General features: G+C 50.2%; 1 protein-coding gene and 1 long non-coding RNA gene across 3 annotated transcripts; one reads left to right on the top strand and one right to left on the bottom strand.

Moving 5' to 3' along the window:
• Nucleotides 1–6,435: 6,435 nt before the first annotated feature.
• Nucleotides 6,436–10,935, bottom strand: LOC119047713 (uncharacterized). Of its 2 annotated transcripts, XR_008392669.1 has the most exons (4): nt 10,827–10,935; nt 9,042–9,208; nt 6,811–6,924; nt 6,436–6,578 (listed from the first exon to the last, which is right to left on the bottom strand). It is a non-coding gene; the product is annotated as an uncharacterized LOC119047713 (long non-coding RNA). The 2 variants fall into 2 exon arrangements; XR_005082194.2 differs by lacking the exon at nt 6,811–6,924.
• Nucleotides 10,936–11,824: 889 nt separating this feature from the next.
• Nucleotides 11,825–16,824, top strand: SOX12 (SRY-box transcription factor 12). The gene has a single exon (XM_037143166.2). It carries the CDS (start codon nt 12,306–12,308, stop codon nt 13,251–13,253), a length of 948 nt encoding a protein of 315 aa, XP_036999061.2. The 5' UTR covers nt 11,825–12,305; the 3' UTR covers nt 13,254–16,824.
• Nucleotides 16,825–19,028: the final 2,204 nt, after the last annotated feature.

The following is a 19,028-nucleotide window of genomic DNA, read 5'->3' as shown; positions in this document are numbered from 1 at the left end:
TGCTTGGAACACAGTAAAAGCCTGGTGAGTATATACGGCATGAATGATCTAGAAACTTGGCTGAGGTTACAGGTCAGGACATGTGTCTACTTGTCCCTGTTTAATGATGCCCTTAAGCACAACCATCACTGACTCTATCCTGGAGAGGGATTTATCCCTTCATCTTGAAAAGGGTAATTCAATCCTTCAGTCTCCTCACATTTGCTGAGGCTTTCCTTCTGCCTGGGAGGTCAGGCCCATGCTCCTTGTTTCTGAGGTGGTATCACTGAAATGTCATCTGCACATGGCTTGGCACTAAGGGGCATAGAAGAAGGGCATCAGTCTCCTGGATTCCCGATGTCTGGCTTCCACACTCCCTTATGCCCAGAGCGCGTAGCCCCTGCCCTGAGCCCCCACTCCCTCTCCTCAGGGGACAGGGTGAGGATTCTATAGGCACAAGAAAAACTTCTACCCACAGTGTTTGCCCTTCCTGTTTTTATTGTTTTTGTTTTTAATCCTCACCGGAGGACATATTTTCATTGCTTTTAGAGAGACAGGAAGGGAGGGGGAGAGAGAGAGAGAGAGAGACAAAGACGTGGATTGGTCGCCTTCGGAATCCACCCCAGCTGGGAACCCAACGGAAACCTAAGAATGTACCCTAACTGGGGATGGCACCGCAGTGTTTCGGTTTACAGGACTGCCCTCCCTTTCTAGAACATTCTCTGAGCCCCCAGCATCCCTTCCAAAATAGCCATAAGCTTTTTTTACAGAGCCTTCGTGGGCTTCATCCCTGGGTCCATCTCAGCTAATTGCACTGTCTGCTGCACCCTTACAGACCTCAGACTTAGGTCTCAAAGTAGCTCTTTGCAAGACAGCTTGGACATGGCGTCCCTCACAACAGCAGCGGTGGCAGCTGTACAAAGGCTGGAGGCAGGATCCTGGGGGTACCTCTCTCTGGGCCAACACATCTGGTCCAGGACTCTGAGGCTCTTGGAATTTTAATTTGAACCTGGCTTTCCAGTTGGTTATGAAGGAGAATAGAATATATTTCATTGAACACATTACTGTAGATTGACATGTAACTTCTATTTAGAGGCATGCGATATATGGGACTCCAGTTGTACTCTTGTCCTGGGCTCTACAAATGTCCGCTTGGTTGTGTCATTTCTTAGCTACGCAACCTTTCCAGGGCTGCTTCCTTACCAGAAAAATGGTCTTAATGGCATCTGCCTGACCAGAGCTGGTGAAAAAATGAAGTGAAACAATTCATGTAAAGGTTTGGCAGAGAGCCAGGCCCTCGGTAAACAGTAATTATCATTGCTATTTTTTCCTTTTTGCCCTCTGGCTACCATCTTCCATGCTTTTCTCTATGACACCCAAACCGGTCTCACCTGGAGGATTTCCACACAGGTCCTCCCTCCTTACCCACACCAGTAATGATCACCTCCCTATTCTCCACACCTAGTCAAATCCTACCTCTTCTTCAATTATGATAATAGCTACTGGTGAGGGCAGCTTACTGTCTCAGGCATTGTATTAAGAACCTGACATGTATTAGCTCAGTTCTGACACCCAACTCAGAGAAGTAGGTGCTGTGTCTTTCTCCCCAAACACAGACCCTGGGGTCTGGAGAGATGAAGCGCTGGCGGCTGGTGAGTGGCAGAGCCGGCGGGACTGTGAACCCAGGCTGTCTTAGGGCAGACTCGGGATTTGGTTGCCACTGCCTCCCTCCTCGCAGGGCGCAGGCCGCCCCTCTATCCTTCAAGCTCCCACGGCCAAGACGGTCATACTCTGTCAGCTCTAGGGGCCTGTCTATGGACTTTCCGCCCAAGAGGGCGGGCACTTTGTCTCCCGCCACGTTGCCCACATCCTGGATCCTCCCTCCCTCCGTCCGTCCTTTTCCTTTCTTTCTCCCTCCCTTGGAGTACTCGGCTCCTAACTCTGTGTCAGGCTTTGTGTTCGTTCACATGTCAGTGTTAACAGTGCAGAAATTAGTGCAGGATGGAATTACATGTCATTGTCCTCTTTCTTCTTTATGCCTTTTTAGTTGGCTGATTTTTTTTCCCCCCAAGTGACCACCCAAGCCAGGTTCCTAGAACCCAGTTCAAACGTTGCTTGGCTAGGTTGGTCCGAAGAAGGCCCTGTCTCCTTAACTCCCAGCCCCCAAGCCTCCTGCAACGGCCCTCAAATCCAGGCCGCCCTGCCCCCTCCGGAAGGGGGAGTTGGGGGCGAACGCCGAAATCTGAGTGGTTCTTTCAAGCCTCCGTTGCCGTAGAAACGGGCTGCATAGGCCTTGGCGGTCCATTACACCATCCTCCAGCGACACAGCCAATGGGCTCCGAGCTCCATCCTGGACTCAGAGCTCCATCCCAGGCACCCCCGCCCCACAGCTGCCCGGCAACCCACCAATGGACAGGTCCCTTAGCTTAGAGCCCGCCCTCGGCCCAGGGACACTACTAATGAACTTCGACTCTGCTTTCCCTCTAGCTTCAAAGTAGCAACGGACTCGATTTTCAAAAAAGAAAAAAAAAAAAAGGAATTCTCCAAATTAGAAGGAATTAACAGGAAGGCCTCTGTCAGTTGTACCTTGAGTAATCTTTGGCTGGTACTTTATTTAAGGAGAACAAATTTCCAAGTACACAATATATATCTTTCTCTACTAAATTTTAGGCAATGAAAATTTAGGCAATGGGGCTGAAATCTCTATGTGAATTTCTTTCATTATGGGTGTTTTCACTTAATTTAAAATGATCAAGGAATTAGTCATCTTTCCTTGTATGTATTTCAAATATAATACATACAAATTAAAGGCGCTGAGTTTTTGCTATGGAGTTGATGAGACACTGACCTAAGTAGCTGACTTCTATTAGACAATTTGACTCCTGAATTCAAAGTATACCAAAACTGTAGGGTAAATTAATATTTCTCTTAATCCATTGAAGAACTTCCATTTTGAAGTCAGGCTGTATAATGGCTTTGATGCTCTAAAGTCTAGATAAACTAACTGTCTCTGTAAAACCTAGTACTATTTTTTTAAATGAACTTTATTTTCTAGAACATTTTTGATTTATAGAAACACTGAAAATGCAAAGTTTTTTCCTCTCATCCACCCTATTTCCTCCACTATTAGTATCTTACATTTATATGGCATGTTTGTACAATCAGGAAACCAAAATTGACATTGTTATTAACTAAAGTTCATAGTTAATTCAGATTTCCTTGGTTTTCATGAAATGGCCTTTTTATCAATCCCAGGATCCCATCCAGACTCCACGCTGCATGCAGGTCCTGTCTCCTTAGGTCGCTCATGGCTGCGGCAATTTCTCAGGCATCAACAAGACTCCTCCCTGTTGGCACTGACTTTGATCGCTGAGCTGAGACAGTGTGTATCAGGTTTCTCCATGGTACAGTCACTTTTCCTTTCTTTTTTTTTTAAGATTTTTATTTATTTATTTTTAGACACAGGGGAAGGGTGGGAGAAAGAGAGGAAGAGAAACATCAATGTATGGTTGTCTCTCACTCACCCCCTACTGGGGACCTAGCCTGCAACACAAGTATGTGCCCTGACTAGGAATCGAACCAGCGCCCCGTGGTTCACAGGCTGGTCTCAATCCACTGAGCCATACCAGCCAGGGCTAAAGTCACTTTTCTTCTATCCCTTTCCACGTTGTCCTCTTGGGAAGGAAGTGACTACGCTTAGCCCACACTTAAGAAGTGGGGGGTTATGCCTCCACCCCCAGGGTGGGGTTTCTACATAAATTATTTGGAATTTTTCTGCATTGAAGATTTGTCTCTTTCCCTGTTTTTTTAAATTCAGTTATTTATATCACTATAGACTTATATTTATTTCATATTTTAGATTAGAATCTAATACTAAATTGTGTTACTCAAATTATTCCAGCGTTGGCCTTTGTGACTCTTTGACTTGGCTCCCGTGTCCCTGTGACATGCCCCCGCCTTTGCCTTTTCGTTTTGTTGCTGTTCTTGAGCACCTCCTCACTTTCTGGCAGACCATGATGCCCAGACTCATCTTACAGATTTCCTGCTCCAGTCCTGGAGTCAGCCATTTCTCAGAGCAACTCAACCCTGACTCCTCCTAGTGGAGAAGGATATTAGAAACCAAGCTTTGGACACTGAGTGTGCTCATTTCTGGGGTGTTCTTCCTTTGAAGCCTTTTCACCTGACAGAACAAAGAAATATATGCGTATATACTAACCTGTATTTATCACCTATCTATAAATACTTCTGTATGTAACCATCTGTATCTACAATGAGCTAAACATGAGTTCCCATTTATATTTCCAACTCTCATCCATTAATGACTACATGAATCATCCCAGCCTCCTTCTCTTCTTACCTATAAATTCGTACTCCAACAGTGAGAAACCCGGCTCCCACCACCCACCACCCGCACTAGATCGTTCAGCTCCAGCACACGTGTATAGCAGCGTCAGCATCGCTCATCCGTACCCCCGTGGGAACCTTCATCAACTGGAGTGTAGCACTTCAGTGCACTTTCTTATGCTTTCGATTTTCAGACTCCACTCACTTCTCAAGTTACTGAAGTCAGCACCCTTTTCCCCATCCCCTTCAATGAGGTTGTTTCATACATTGGTATACAGTTGATTTTTTTGTCACATGCTACATTCTATCTTGAGATTTTCCAGCTGTCCTCAATGATTTTCTACAATTGCATGCATTGAGGTTCTTTGTGTTGTACAGTTCCATCATTTTTGACAAGTGTATAATGCGCTGTATCTACTCCTGCAGGTTCACACAGAAAAGTTTCACTGCTCTCTTTCACCCACTCAGCCCTCTCCCCACCAAACCCCGACAACCACAGATCTTTTATACTATCACTACAGTTTTGCCTTTTGACTCCTTTTTCTTAAAATAGAAGACACAGAGTATTTTTGTTGTTGCTCCTGTTATAGCTACCACTCATTGAACCTTTCCCATGTCCCGTGTCCTGAACCATTAGGCTCTTCCAATGTTGCAGATGATGAAACTGAGGCAAATGAGATAAAAATAACTCCCTAAAGATTCAACATCGAACAAAATTTGACTTAATATCCTGGGTCTGTGACTGATTAAAGCCCCAGTATTTCCATGTTTGACTTCAGAGAATTATGGGAATCCATTATAATTTGGATGAGGATGACTTGGGACTTCCCAGTTCACTGAGGCAGTCTGTTTATTTCTGTTTTTCCAGCGTAATCGTTAATAGTGTCCCCTTTTTTATGGTAAATTATATAGTCACCCCAAAGAGAAAAGCCTACTGAATTGAGTCAGCTGAGATAAGGAGCTGAAATCATACCCCATTGGCCCATCTGATGTAGAAATGGGCCAATGGGGTGTGGTTTCAGAATCACCAGCGGGACCGCTATCCAGATAAAATCCCCTCTGCATCTAGTCACCCTCCCCTTCCTTCTCCCAATCTGATTATTCCCCATTGCCACCAACTGTGCTGCTGCTGCTAAAAAGACTGTGTTCTCTTCTCTCTGTGACCAGGCCCCCAGTTCTCCTCGCCGCCTTGTGCTTCTCTGAGATTCAAACTCCATCTCATGGGTTGGCAATCCAGGGTTTTTAAGACGTTGGGATTTCACAGAGAAGTTAAAAAAAGTAATCTCCCCCCCAAAAGAACATATTTTCAAGTTTGGGAATGGGCAAAAAGATTACCGACTTTTTTTTCATTTTGCCAGGTAAAGACCAGAAAAACCTCCATCTTGTATATTCACACTATTAGAAATATTGGCTATAAAGCAAACTGGAAAAAAATATAATAAAAAAATTTTTAAAGAACTATAAAGCAAGCCTTAAGTGAAATTTTAAATTTTCCAAAGCCACATTTAAAAAAGCAAAAAAGAAAGAAAATAGTTAAGTTAGTTTTAACATATTTTATTTAACCCAATATGTCCAAATAGTATAATCTCAACATGTAACCAATAGAAAGAACATTAATGTGATATTTTATATTTTTATGCTGTCTTTGAAAGTTGTGAGAGTTTTGTACAATACCTTTCAATTGGCATTAGCCATATTTAAGTGCTCATGGGCCACACGCACAGTTCTCTACTGTTAGGCAGTAAAAGAAAGAGCCCTGAAGTACACACACGTGATCGTAAGCATGCGTACACAATTATAATCTCTGTATTTTTTAAGAAGACATTTAGATAAATGAAAAAATGACTTGCAAACCCTGGCTGGCGTAGCTCAGTGGATTGAGCACGGCCCTGCGAACCAGAGTATCGCGCGGTTCGATTCCCAGTCAGGGCACATGCCTGGGTTGCAGGCCATTTCCCAGCAGGGGACGCATGAGAGGCAACCATACATTGATATTTCTCTCCTACTCTTTCTCCTTCCCTTCCCCTCTCTCAAAAAATAAATAAATAAAATATTTTTAAAAACTGCAAAATTTATAATAAAAAAAATTAAAAAACAAAAATGACTTGCCTTAGCTAGGTGGCTCAGCTGATTGTCCTGAGCACAGAAGATCAGGAGTTCGATTCCTGGTTAGGGCACATACCTAGGATGCAGGTTCAATCCCTGGTTGGGGTGCAGATGGGAGGCGACGGATACATGTGTCTCTTTCTCTCTCCCTAAAATGAATAGAAACATATCTTCAGGTGAGGACTTTTTTAAAAAGTGACTTACCTTGCTCTTAACCTTCTCACTGTTCATTATGAATGTTTTTAAGGACCATGCCCGTTTGCAGACTGATGTTTTGGAGCTAGACAGTTGGAGTGGGTGGAGTTGCTTGACGGTGCCTGGCACAGCCACGCCCATCTGAGTGGTTCCTTCCTCCCTTCGTGGAACAGACATTCAGTCTACCTTGTGCCAAACTCGGCTGGGTGTTGGGGATACGGTGGTGAGAGTGGGAATCAGGAGGGTCCTCCAACTGCATGGAGCTTCTGCTCCGCCATGATGTACCAAGTGGGGCTGTGTCTGCAGAGAATTTAAGACAGCAATAAAACTGACTGAGAGGCAATCTGCATTTTATTATCACCATGTGCTCATAATTCTAGACTATGTCACTGATAACATTCCACTCCCTAAAGATCAAGTTGAGTCTAACTTGAGTCTAAATAATGTATTTGTAAGGTTCAAATCAGCATATTTCAATTCCTTACATACTAATAAACGTTATGGTCTACAAGGAAGTCAATTCAGAGCCCTCCCAGTTACATACTCAGCCCCTACCACACGCCAAGCCAGACCCAGCCACACACATTTGTTTGACAGTAAGTCCCTAACAGTCTGGAATTGTTCGAGCTTGTTTCCTGAGCACTTGCGTCTCCAGCCCCGTTGGCACAACATATGTCTGTGTTTAAACAATAGATGCAAAATAAACAATGATAGCACAGTGATGACGCAGCTGAAGAACTAGAACTTGAGTTGCTTCAATTCTCTCATTTCATGGGACCACTTAAAGCTTTTGCCCTGAAAACGTACACCAGTAAAACAAAGAGCAAACTGTAAAGTGTGATAACTACAAATTTCATTATTCAGTAAAATTGTATTATTAAAATTGTTTTACAGATTATGTTTAAAGTGCTTTGTTTTAAAACTGTAATGTAATTAATGTAACATAATTGTGGCAATGGATTGCTATAGGGGTATGTTTACTTTCAAAGAAATACATTAATGTAGTTGAAAATCATTGATTCAATACTTTTCCTTTTTTTGTATTGTACTGTTTATTTTCAGTGACAGTTACAAAGTTCAATAAAAGAATATTCTCACTGTACTTCTTTTCTCACCATTATCACTAGCATTTCTTGTGTTTCATGACTGTTATTGAAAATAATGTCATTTAGGAACAAATAGGAAGGACACAGGGACGAGAACTAAGGGGGGTGGAAATGGGAGGGAGGTGGGGAGCAAGGGGCGGGGGAGGCTGGGATGGGAAAAATAGACAAAAAACTGTACTTGAAAAATAACTAAATAAAGTTTAAAAAAAGAAATAAAAAAAAGAAAATAATGTCATTTAGAGGAGGGCAGTATTTAAAAATTGATCTGTTCCAAGTGACAAGTGAGCCAGGTAAGCTGCAGGTGCACAGAAGAAAAGAAACATGGAGTTAGAGGGGCTCTAAGGAGGGAGACAGGTGAAACTGCTAGAAAGGGCAGGAGAAGGGGTGTCACAACACCCTGTGTGGGGACTCAGCAGGCCTGATTGACTGGAAGCTGGCTCAAAACAGCGAAAGTCGAAGAGGAGGTTAGATAAGCGAGCAAGGGTCAGGCCAAGCTTAACCTGGTGAGCCAGGTGTCTGCTGTTTATCTTGAGAGTAATGGCGAAACCACTGGAGAGTGCTAAGAAGGGAAGAGGCACAACCATCTGTGACTGGAAGATCCCATCACTCTGTCTTCAGGGAGGAGAGAGGAATAGAAGGGGACCTGGCAGCTGTAGGGGCCAGAAAGGAGGCTGGGGAGGTGCCCGGATGAGAGATGATGGTGGCCTGGATTGGTGGGGTAGTGGCGGTCGGCAGCTCTCCAAGAACCTCACTGCCTACCTACTGCAGTCTGGACTGAACCGCTCAACAGTGAGCCGAGACTTGAACTTGAGCACCTGTAAGGTCTAGACCCTGGAGCCCCCATTTGAAAGGAACTTAGGGTAGGCAGTCTCTGTGTACTGGTAACTACCACATCTCAGTGCAGACTGGAGTTTGCAGTATTGTTCTCCAAAATTTTAGTTCCTCCTTTGGGCTTCCCTAGGAATTTGAGTGCACTCATCATAGAGCACTGACTTGGACTCATTCAATAAATACTTATTGACCACCTACTGTATGCAAGGCAATCTCCTAGGGATAAAGCAGTAAACAAACATCTCTGCCTCTTGAAGTTGACCTTCTAGTGTAGATGAGATGTTGAAAAACAAGTGAACAAATAAAATAACTGCAGATGTGGTAGGCACTATGAAGAAGATAGGGAAGGTGATGGAAGAGAATAATGCAACCAAAATAAAGACACCCGATACCAAACTCAGGACAGGATGTGGGTGCACAGGGTCTCTTGTATTTGTTGGTGGAAAAGTAAATTAGTACAACTTGGAAGTTTGGCATTACCTTGTAAAAGTTAGCAATCACATGTCCTCAGATGCACAATCATGCCTTCCATGAGATACTTGGGAGACCTTCCTGTTCTGAGCACCAGGGACACATCTTGGGCAACAGTAACGTTTTTCGTAAGAGCAAAATCCTGGCGATAATCCCAATGTCCACGGACAGGAGAACTGAGGGGAAAGACAAGTATGTATACCACAGTAGAAAATGAACAGTACTGCCCCACAGAGGGGCAAGAATTCAGATGAATTTTAGCACTATAATGTTGAGTAAGAAAGTAAAATACCAGAATATTGCATACAGCATCATACTTTGATAAAGCTAAAGAGAACATATTTTTTAAAGAAAATATTTGAAAAAGAAGAGAGGAGAAATTGGAATCCTCAGACACTGCTAGTAGGAATGTAAAAGGGTACAGCAAATCCACGGAGACAGGAAGACTAATGGTTGCCTAGAGCTGAGGTTAGAACAAAGGGGAGTACAGTTCCTTTTAGGAATGATGAAAATATTCTAAAAGGGGTGGCGGTGATGGCTGCACAACTCTTAATATACCATTGATTTGTACACTTCAAATGAGTGAATAGCATGGTATGCAAATTCTATCTCAAGAAAGCTGTTTTTTTTTTTTTTTTATTGCAAGGGAAGGTTCAGGATAGACATTACATCAGGTGTAGGAAGGCAGGGGATGGGACCCGAAAGTTCGCAGGGAAGGTAGGTTATCAATTTTCCAGTTCTCGTGTTATATTGCTGATTTCACTAGTTTTTCTTATTTATAAATGAATACATACAAACATTGAGTAAGCCCCTCACAGACAATGATGAAAACGTGTCACAGACAAGTAATTCTGTGCACCTGAGATGTATTTGTATAGCGAAGGGTCAGCAACAGCAGAGAGTGGTCAGGGCAGCCTTTCTGGACAGTCCCCTCTGAGCAGAGGCTAGAATGAGACGGGCCAGGCATGTGGGGGTGGGGGTGAAGAGTTTTCCAGGCAGAGGAGACAGCGTGTACAAAGGCCACGAGACGGGCCCAAGTTTTCTGTCTTTGCAGAACATCCAGGAGGCCAACATGTAAACAACCACAACAATAATAGCAGCAGCAGTTACAGGGCCAGAGTAAGACCTTTAAGAGGCCCTAAGCATTTAAAAGATGGCGGTGTCCATGTGGTTTAAAGTAAAACAAATATTAAATAGAAAAAGTGAAGAGTGTTAGAAAAAATTTTAAAGCCTTTCATTTTCCCCATGATTACTCGTTGATACCTTTACTAGACGTAGGGGATGTGTTTACATCCACTGTCCCATTTAATGTGTGAAACAATCATATGAGAAACTGACTTTTCTCCATTTTAAGATGAGCAAAAGAGAACCGGGATATGAATACAGTAATTCTGACCCCACTGAGCACTGAGACGACGAGGCTGCCGTGATAAATGTTCAAACTCAGGGATAGCATCTAGTGAGACAGGGAAGGAAGCATTTGGTAGGGAGCAGGACCTTCCCTTTCTGAGTGTCCTGTGCCTTTAAGAGTCATCCCCCCCCTCCCGCCCGCGATGCTCCAATTTCCCTCTAGGGCACCCGGAGCATCACCCCGCCCCCACCTCGCTACTGCGGAACCTCACCTCATCCCATCCCCCACTCCCTACACCCTCCTGCTAGGCTCTCAGCCTCCACCCGCCGAGTGGAGGTAAGGTATACCGCCAGAGATAAGTCCACCTCCGCCAGTGCCCACCCACTACTCCCAGCTGAAAGCCATTTTAAAGCCCCCAATTCCGACCCCTTCCAGCAACTGACTTCGAGGGACTAGGCCTCAGCACCCCTTCTCATTGCCGAGGTCCTGGTCTCAGTGAAGGTGACTTCTCCCGGGGTTAGCACATAACCCGCAGTGCCCATGCAGGTTCACACGTGGTGAGCAGGGAGCGCGCAGCCCCTCCCCGCCAAGAGCCTTGAGCGTGCGTCGCCGACACGCCCCTTGACCAGGCTCCGCCCCCGTGCCCGGGCACGCCCATCTCACCCCGAACGGGCGTTGCGCCCTAGTCCCGCAGCAGACCCGTTGCAGTAGGTGATGGGACCTGATTATGGGGCATCTACACATTCTCGAATCTCGCGCTAGGACTGTGAAAAGCTGGACGTCCGTTCTGCTCAGGACTTCGTTGTTAGGCGACTTGTCCCGACCCATTTTGCGCTGAGCAGAAAGGACAGCCTAGGATTCAAGCCCTAGTCCACACGTCCTCGGTGTTTTGTACTTTGGATGTGAGCGTAATATTCTCTTCTTTCTCGGAAAATTCTACTGGTGCCTCAAACGAAATACTAAATGAAAGGGCTCATTGGATCCAAAAGCATTGTCGAGCGAGCCCCTCCCTGTGTGGCTGGACCCTGTCTATAGGCAAGAACTACATCTATGGCAAAATGAGTCGGTCCCCTCAAACAGCTTCCCTGAGCCTTGGGTCCCCCAAATTCTTTTCTGGGACGATCCAAAAAGACGCCCCAAAAGAGGAGCGGACAGGTCTTACCTGACGGCAGGTGTCACCGAGTAACCTAAAATTTCAAAGGCAATGCGGGGCGGGGACAAGCTTTTGGAACCAGAAGGAGGCAATATTGGTGCCCGCCCCCCCTCCACTCCCTAACCTAAGAAAAGAAACGGATCTCATCCGACACCCCCAATCCCAGACGCGAAACCGCGCAGCCCCGCCCCGTCCCGGCAGCCAGCGATTGGGAGATGCAAATACCGGGTTCTCTGCCCAGCAACGGGTGACGCGCCACTCGAGCGCGAGGCGTGGCCCGGCCGCAGCCCAAGCGGGCACCTCGGTGTTTACTCGGGGCGGCCCCGCGCGCGCCGCAGCGGCCCGCAGACGGCGAGGGGGAGGGGTGGTGCGCGCGCCAGCGGGGCCGCGCGGGGAGAAAGACACTGGAAGGCAACCGGGCGGGGAGAGGTGCGCGCGGTCCGCGGCTGAGCAGGAGGCTGCTAGGAGAGCCCGCGGGGGTCCGGGGGTGCGATTCCTCCGCCCCCGCAAAACAATGTGTAGCGTGCAGCGGGGCGCAACTTGCGGGAGGCGGCGGGGACGAGCCGAGCCCGCCTGAGACCGAGCCGCTGACCTCCCCCAGCCGTCCGTTGGGCCCGAGCGCCCAGCTCCTCGCTCCCAAGCTCTCGGGGGCCGGGCCGAGCTACGGGGCGGGGCCGCCCCTCCGTCGCTGCTGCCTCCTCCCCCACCCCCAGCCGCGGAGGATGCGGACGGCCCCCGGCGGCGTCTAGCGGCCCCGGGCCCTGGCGCGATGGTGCAGCAGCGGGGCACGCGGGCCAAGCGGGACGGCGGGCCGCCGCCCCCGGGGCCGGGACCGGCCGAAGAGGGGGCGCGTGAGCCAGGCTGGTGCAAGACCCCGAGCGGCCACATTAAGAGACCGATGAACGCGTTCATGGTGTGGTCACAGCACGAGCGGCGAAAGATCATGGACCAGTGGCCCGACATGCACAACGCCGAGATCTCCAAGCGCCTGGGCCGCCGCTGGCAGCTGCTGCAGGACTCGGAGAAGATCCCGTTCGTGCGGGAGGCGGAGCGGCTGCGCCTCAAGCACATGGCGGATTACCCGGACTACAAGTACCGGCCGCGCAAAAAGAGCAAGGGGGCGCCAGCCAAGGCGCGGCCCCGCCCCCCCGGCGGTGGCGGCGGTGGTGGCAGCCGGCTCAAGCCGGGGTCCCAGCTGCCTAGCCGCGGGGGCCGCCGAGCGGCAGGAGGGCCTTTGGGGGGCAGCGCGGCGGCGCCCGAGGACGACGATGAGGAAGACGACGAGGAGCTGCTAGAAGTGCGCCTGGTCGAGACCCCTGGGCGGGAGCTGTGGAAGATGGTCCCGGCAGGGCGGGCTGCCCGGGGACCAGCGGAGCGCGCTCAGGGGCCGTCGGGCGAGGGAGCGGCTGTCACTACTGCCTCCCCGACTCCGTCGGAGGACGAGGAGCCTGAGGAAGAGGAGGAGGAGGCGGCAGCGGTGGAAGAAGGCGAAGAGGAGACGGTGGCGTCGGGAGAGGAGCCGCTGGGCTTTCTGTCCAGACTGCCCCCGGGCCCAGCCGGCCTGGACTGCAGCGCCCTAGACCGCGACCCTGACTTGCAGCCTCCGTCAGGCACGTCGCACTTCGAGTTCCCGGACTATTGCACCCCCGAGGTTACCGAGATGATCGCGGGGGACTGGCGCCCGTCTAGCATCGCCGACCTGGTTTTCACCTACTGAGCCCACCGTCAGCGGGGCGCGCAAGCCCCCAAACCAGCTGTTTACATACAGGAATCAGGTATTGGGGCCCCTCGGAGGCCGAGGCTGGCACCCCATCTCCCACGCAGCCTCCCCCCTCCTAGACGTGCCCATCCCCCCTCGAATCCAGACATGCCCCTCCCCCGCAGACACACCCCAAGGCACCCCAACCCCCACCCTTTCCCTGACATCCAAGCTCCTCCCCGTCCTGCCTCCTTCTGCACAGCCACCAGCAGCCAGCCCCCCTCCGGTACACCTCCCGTCCTTTCCTACAGACCTGTGCCCTTCCCCCACTATGCACTTGCCCCTCCTCGAGGCCGGAGGACACGCCCCTGCCCTTGCTCTGGAATCCCTCCGCGTTTGCCTAGCCCTCCTCCTCTCTCGTTTAAGGGGGCGCTGGGGCCCAGAGGCCCCGCGCGCTCTTCCCAGGCCCCTCCCCTCCCAAACGGGGGGGAGGGGCGCGCTTCTTTTACTTTGGGAGCGCAGGGACCCGCCTTCTTTTTGCGCATGCTTAATGCTCCTTGGGAGGAGGGGGCTGGTCCCTCTGGCCCGCACTGGGCAGAAGTGTAGTGGGTACAGAGCTATCCTGAGAAATATTTTGATCCGGGAGCTGCGGCTTCCTTTCAACCCGACGGGGCGTCACTGCCTTAATGGGAGGAGCACTCAGAAGGGGGAGAAAGGGACTAACTAGCCGGTCTGGAAGGGTTGGTTTGGAACTTGAAAATGTCCCAAGTGGCGTAAACCTCCTTTCACTTAATGGGGTCGCCCAGACCCACCGGCAACCCCCCACACACAACAACTACCTGAATGCCTCTGCGGCCTATCTTGGTCCCCAGAAACCTCTCTTTCATTCCTCAACCTGGGAATTGGGGGTAGGACCTTTCTCTGGAAATTCAGCATGAGAGGAAGGGATGACCAAGAAAACTTAGAACCAAGACATGTAACAGTATGGGGGACAGGGTTCTGCCGCGTTCCCCCCCTGCCCTGGAAGTGCCCTGTCACTTCAAGGCACACTCCCGAGCCTGGGCTCCTGAAGCCCACAGCCTTGTCCTATCACTCAAGCCTCTGTGCCCCCCAGTGATAGTATTCAGCGGGAGAAACGAGGCACGTTGTTACTAGGGGCTTGAGACTAAAGCATGGTAGCAGTTGGAGTGTCAAGAAGAGCCTCATTTTTAAGAGCCTTGTTTTTAAGCAGCTGACTTGAGACCATCGATTGGACCAGTGAGACCGAAAGGCTGTCAGAGCAGTGGAGGTGTGCCCTGCGCCTATTTTTCCACGTGAAAAATAGGGATAGCGATGCTTAGGAGGAAGCTGTGTCCAGTTCGGGGTGCCTTAGGGACCCTGCCCCTGATGTTACCCTTCTAACTCCAATTCCCCGTTCAGGCCCCGCCCCTCCGGCCTCCCCCACCCCCACCTCTCTTGCCCACACTACCTGTATCTCACCGGCGTGTGTTCACCCCTCGGGTATGCACACACTCTCATTCACACACACAAATCTCAGGAACAAACGGTCCCAGAGTCCTCCGGGACCCCTGCCCAGGGTCTCCGCTGGCCTCTGCCCCACGCGTTCCCATCGCTGACAAAGCCACCAGCTGCCTCCTTTACGCTTGGTGCTCCGGCTCTGGGCCTTTCTTGCGCTCTTTTTCTCTCTCTCTCTTTTTTAAGTAAAACAACGACAAAAAGACAATGAAAAAAACCCAGAAAACGTCATGTGAGTGAAGAGATGTCATTGTCTGTGGTCTTGGAGAACTAGTCTAGTAGCTGAGGGAGGGATCCCTCCCATCCGGGGCACTGGCACCCACAGCAGGACTTCCGCCAGTCTGATGCCAGGACTGAATAAAGTGTATTTGCCCCTACCTCGCCCTGTGGTTCTACATGTCTGTGCCTTCCCTCAACCCTTCCCAAACAGTTTGCCAGGTTCAAGTCTTTTGATTTAGCACTGTACAGGAAGAGCTGGGAATTCCAGGACAAGGCACCTGGCTCCCCCAGGCCTCTGCCTCCCTCTATCTCAGGACTCCCTGGTCTTCGTTGATGGTGCCAAACTCCTTCCTGCAGGGGCCAGGCAGGTGGCCCAAATTAATGAGAGTCTGGGTGGACACCAGCTTCATGACCCACTTCAAGGTGGGGGCAACTGCCCACCTCCTGCCAGTTGTGACCCTGTGAGATTGCCACCCACAGTGGCCAGGTGGCTAGAGTTTTCAAGAGAAAGTAGAATCTGGGTATTTCTGAACATCTCAATTCCAAAGTGAAAGCTGACTTTTAAATCTTTGTGGACCAAATGAAATGTATAAGCATACCTGGTCTTGGGGCAGAGCAGGGGGTGGTTTGACCCTTAATGAGAAGTGAAAAGCAGGGTTGGGCCACATTGTCTGGGCTCCAAGCCTAGCTCCGTCCACCATTACCTGCATGACCTTGAGCAAGTTCACTTCCCCCTAACTGCCCTATGTAACATGGGAACTGTACCTGCTGCTCAGGGGGAAATGAAGTTTGAAGTGAGAAGCATTTAACATGGTGCTCCATGAACTGTATTACTCCCCAGTCGAGAGGAGGAAACAGGGTCAGAGTGATGGCGCAACTTGCAGGAGGACCTGCAAGCAGCCAAGGTCAGAGACGGCTCCAGATCTTGGACCAGTCTCTGTATTCCTTAAGGGCACTGTCTCTCCCTGCCTGAAACTAGCTGGTGTAAGACTGACTCAGGCCCTGGAGTGGTGAGGTTGGTCCCAGTGCCTGGCACGTAACCGGCCCAAAGCATATTTTTATTGAATGAGTAAAGAAAAGCACCAAACTGCCATGATTCCTGCCCTTGAGATTCTCACCAGTGTGTTTTGGAAACTGAGACCAAGGTGTTTCAAAATCCCTTTGTCACCCCCACCCCCCACCCCAGGTCCCCTCACCCTAGTTTTCACCCTACCGGATCCTGTGAATTCCTACGGTTGGACAAAGCCATTTCCCCAGTAAGAACCAAGGCCAAGTGTGCAGACCTCATTCAGAGATGGTATCCGGGGGCTTGGGATGCCTGTAGATGACTTAAAGGAAAACTAGAGCAGGTCTGGGAGGGCTGAGCTCCTACAGAAAGGTGGCCTGGGGCAGTGTAGAAAATACAGTGCCGGTTTCTCAGTCTCTATTGGAAGCAAGGTGACCAAAAAACGAAGTCCTATAAGGGTTGAGGAGGTGTGGCAGATGGGTGTGTCACCCAGAACCCCCTCCAGGGAAGGACTTCCCCAGCTTTGGGAAGCAGGGTCAGTGGAGAGGCCCGGCTGTCAGTGCTCTGCTGGTTGGTCTGTCTGGGCTTCGGAGAGCTGCTCAGTTGGGGCAGCCTTTGTCTGGTGTCAGAGCGGGATCGGCTGGACCGCTGGCCATCTCACTTCAGTGTGGGTCAGACACTGGCAGGCGGTACTTGCACCGCCCTCCCCCCATCCTTGCCCAGGGCCCCTCCAGGGTGAGGGGCGCTTTGACAGGCCTGCGTCACTGGTTGACTTCCTGTACCCAGCCTTGCTTCCTCCTCCCTTTTCTTTTTGCAGGTGTTTATCCCTAATAAATATTTTGCACCCCAGATTCAGTCTCTGTGTCTGCTTCTGGAGAACCCAGTCTGCCAGGGAGGGTGCAGGGGCAGGACCAGGGCGTGGCTCACGGGCTCAGCAACCCCAACGGGGCACCTCTGATGTCTCCCCACCCTCGGGAGTTGCCTTTGCGGGGGTGTCGGGAGGAGCCTCTTCCATTCACCACCAACACTGTCCCAAACTGGAGGTTGTCCCCTTTCCGGTAGATATCACATAGAGGCCAGCTTCACCCCCCCCCAGGGCGCTCCGGAGCCCTCTGCTGATGTCATTCTCCTTCGCAGTCCTTCCCTGGTAAATCTTCAAAGCGAGCATCAGTCTGTTTGCCCTTCAGAATGAATCCCCAGGGTGGGGGTAGGGCGGGGGGGAGGGTAAAATGCCTGGCGGTTTACAGAGCTAGAACGCTGGGGGACTTTGGGGCCAGGCCCTTCCTTTTTGCAGGCCTTCGTTTCCTTGCAGTAAAGTGGAGGAGGTGGGATAGGAATAGAAGAGACACCATTTACTATTCGGTTCCTTCCATTTCAGAAGGAAATGGATTCTGACCTGAGAAAGGTGGGGAGATCTGCTTGTGTGGACTCTGGGGACACCTAGTGGTTGAAAGGAGTAGGAAGCAGTTGGGGCTGGGGTCGGGGTGTGTCCCACAGCATTCCTGCAGGCTGGCTTAACCTTGCCAAAGGTTAAGGTTCTGCAGTCAGGTCCCTTGCCTGGGTTATTTGAGCCATCTTGGTTCCAGGAATTTAAAAAACGCTTCCACACTAATGTGTTCGTTATCTGTTGCTGCAAACAAATTGCCAGAAACTTAACGGCTTGAAACAACCTGTGTTTATTATTTCGAAGGAGTCCAGGTGTGTCTGCTGGGCTCTCTGCTGGGGGCGGGTTCACAAGGCTGCAGTCCAGGTGTTGGCTGGGCTGCATTGGAGCCCAGCACCCTTTTCCGTATCCACATGGTGGTGGGCAGAACTCAGTTCCTGCGGTTATCAAGGACAGGGTTCCTGCCTTCTCCCTGGCCGTCACTGGCGCTTGGTTCCTCGGAGCCAGCCGCACTTTCTTTCTTCAGAGGCCATCCCCACCTTGTGGCAGCAGCATATTCTGTCAAGGCCAGCAGGAGACTCTCAGCTTCCGGTCATTGGACTCAAGCAAAGCGCTCTTTTTTATAAAGGATGCCCTTAACTCAATCAGGTCCACCCAGAAAAATCTTTTAGATGAACTGAAATTCAACTAATTTGGGACTTGAATCACATCTGAAAAAGTGAAGGGTCACCTTTGCCATATAATGTCACCTGATCACAAGAGTGACATCCATTATGCTTGCTCGTCTTGCCCACGGTAGGGAAGGGCTTATAGCCAGCAGGCACGCCAGAGGGTAGGAATCTTGGGAGCAGTGTTAGAATTCCCTTATCTGCCCTGGCTGGTGTGGCTCAGTGGATTGAGTGCCGGCCTGCCCAGGTTCCATTCCCAGTCAGGGCGCATGCCTGGGTTTCGGGGCAGGTCCCCAGTAGGGGGCAGTGAGAGGCAACCACACATTGATGTTTCTCTCCCTCTCTCCCTTCCCCTCTCTAAAAATATAATAAATACAATTTAAAAAAGAATTCTACTCCTCCTAACTGTGGGTTCTCAGGTCTATGGCTCCATTCCAACATTGCCAGACGTACGTGTCTGGCTGCCTTCTTGTCGCGGGCACTGGGGTATCGAACGGGCACCCCAAACTCGGCATGGCTAAAAATGAAGTCTTGTTCCCACACAGCTCCCAGGCTGCTCCCCAACCTCACCCACATTCTCACATAACCACTGAAAGGCCCAAAACCTCTCTGTCATTTCAGCTCCTCTTTTCCCCACAGCTTCAGATTCCTTCGCTCTGCCTTCAGAATGTGTCCTGTGTTCTGCCACTTCTCACCTCTTTTGTGGCCACTCCTCTGGGCCTGGCCCCCATCATCTCTTGCCTGGATCCTGTACCAACCTCTTCATTAGACTCCTTTCTCCTTCGCCCCACTCACAGTCTTATCGTCCACACATCGGCTAGAGGGGTCTGGTTCATCTATAAATCGGACTGTGACGCCCACCCCCTACTCAGAACTCTCCAGGGGAATCCATCCCGTTCAGACTCAAAGCTAAAGGCTGCAGCTCGCCTGGGTACCCATCTCTGATGGCTTTTCCTTTGCTCACCATGCTCTAGCCAAACTGGCTTCCTTGCTGTTCCTCA

Source organism: Artibeus jamaicensis, unplaced genomic scaffold (assembly GCF_021234435.1).
Source record: "Artibeus jamaicensis isolate MK-2021 breed Jamaican fruit bat unplaced genomic scaffold, CSHL_Jam_final contig_685, whole genome shotgun sequence".
In the NCBI taxonomy this organism is placed as follows: Eukaryota; Metazoa; Chordata; class Mammalia; order Chiroptera; family Phyllostomidae; genus Artibeus; species Artibeus jamaicensis.
This window is presented reverse-complemented; position numbering and strand designations above follow the sequence as displayed.

Excerpts from the sequence above, each read along its gene's own strand:
- SOX12 (XM_037143166.2), top strand. The coding sequence starts at position 12,306 with ATGGTGCAGCAGCGGGGCACGCGGGCCAAGCGGGACGGCGGGCCGCCG.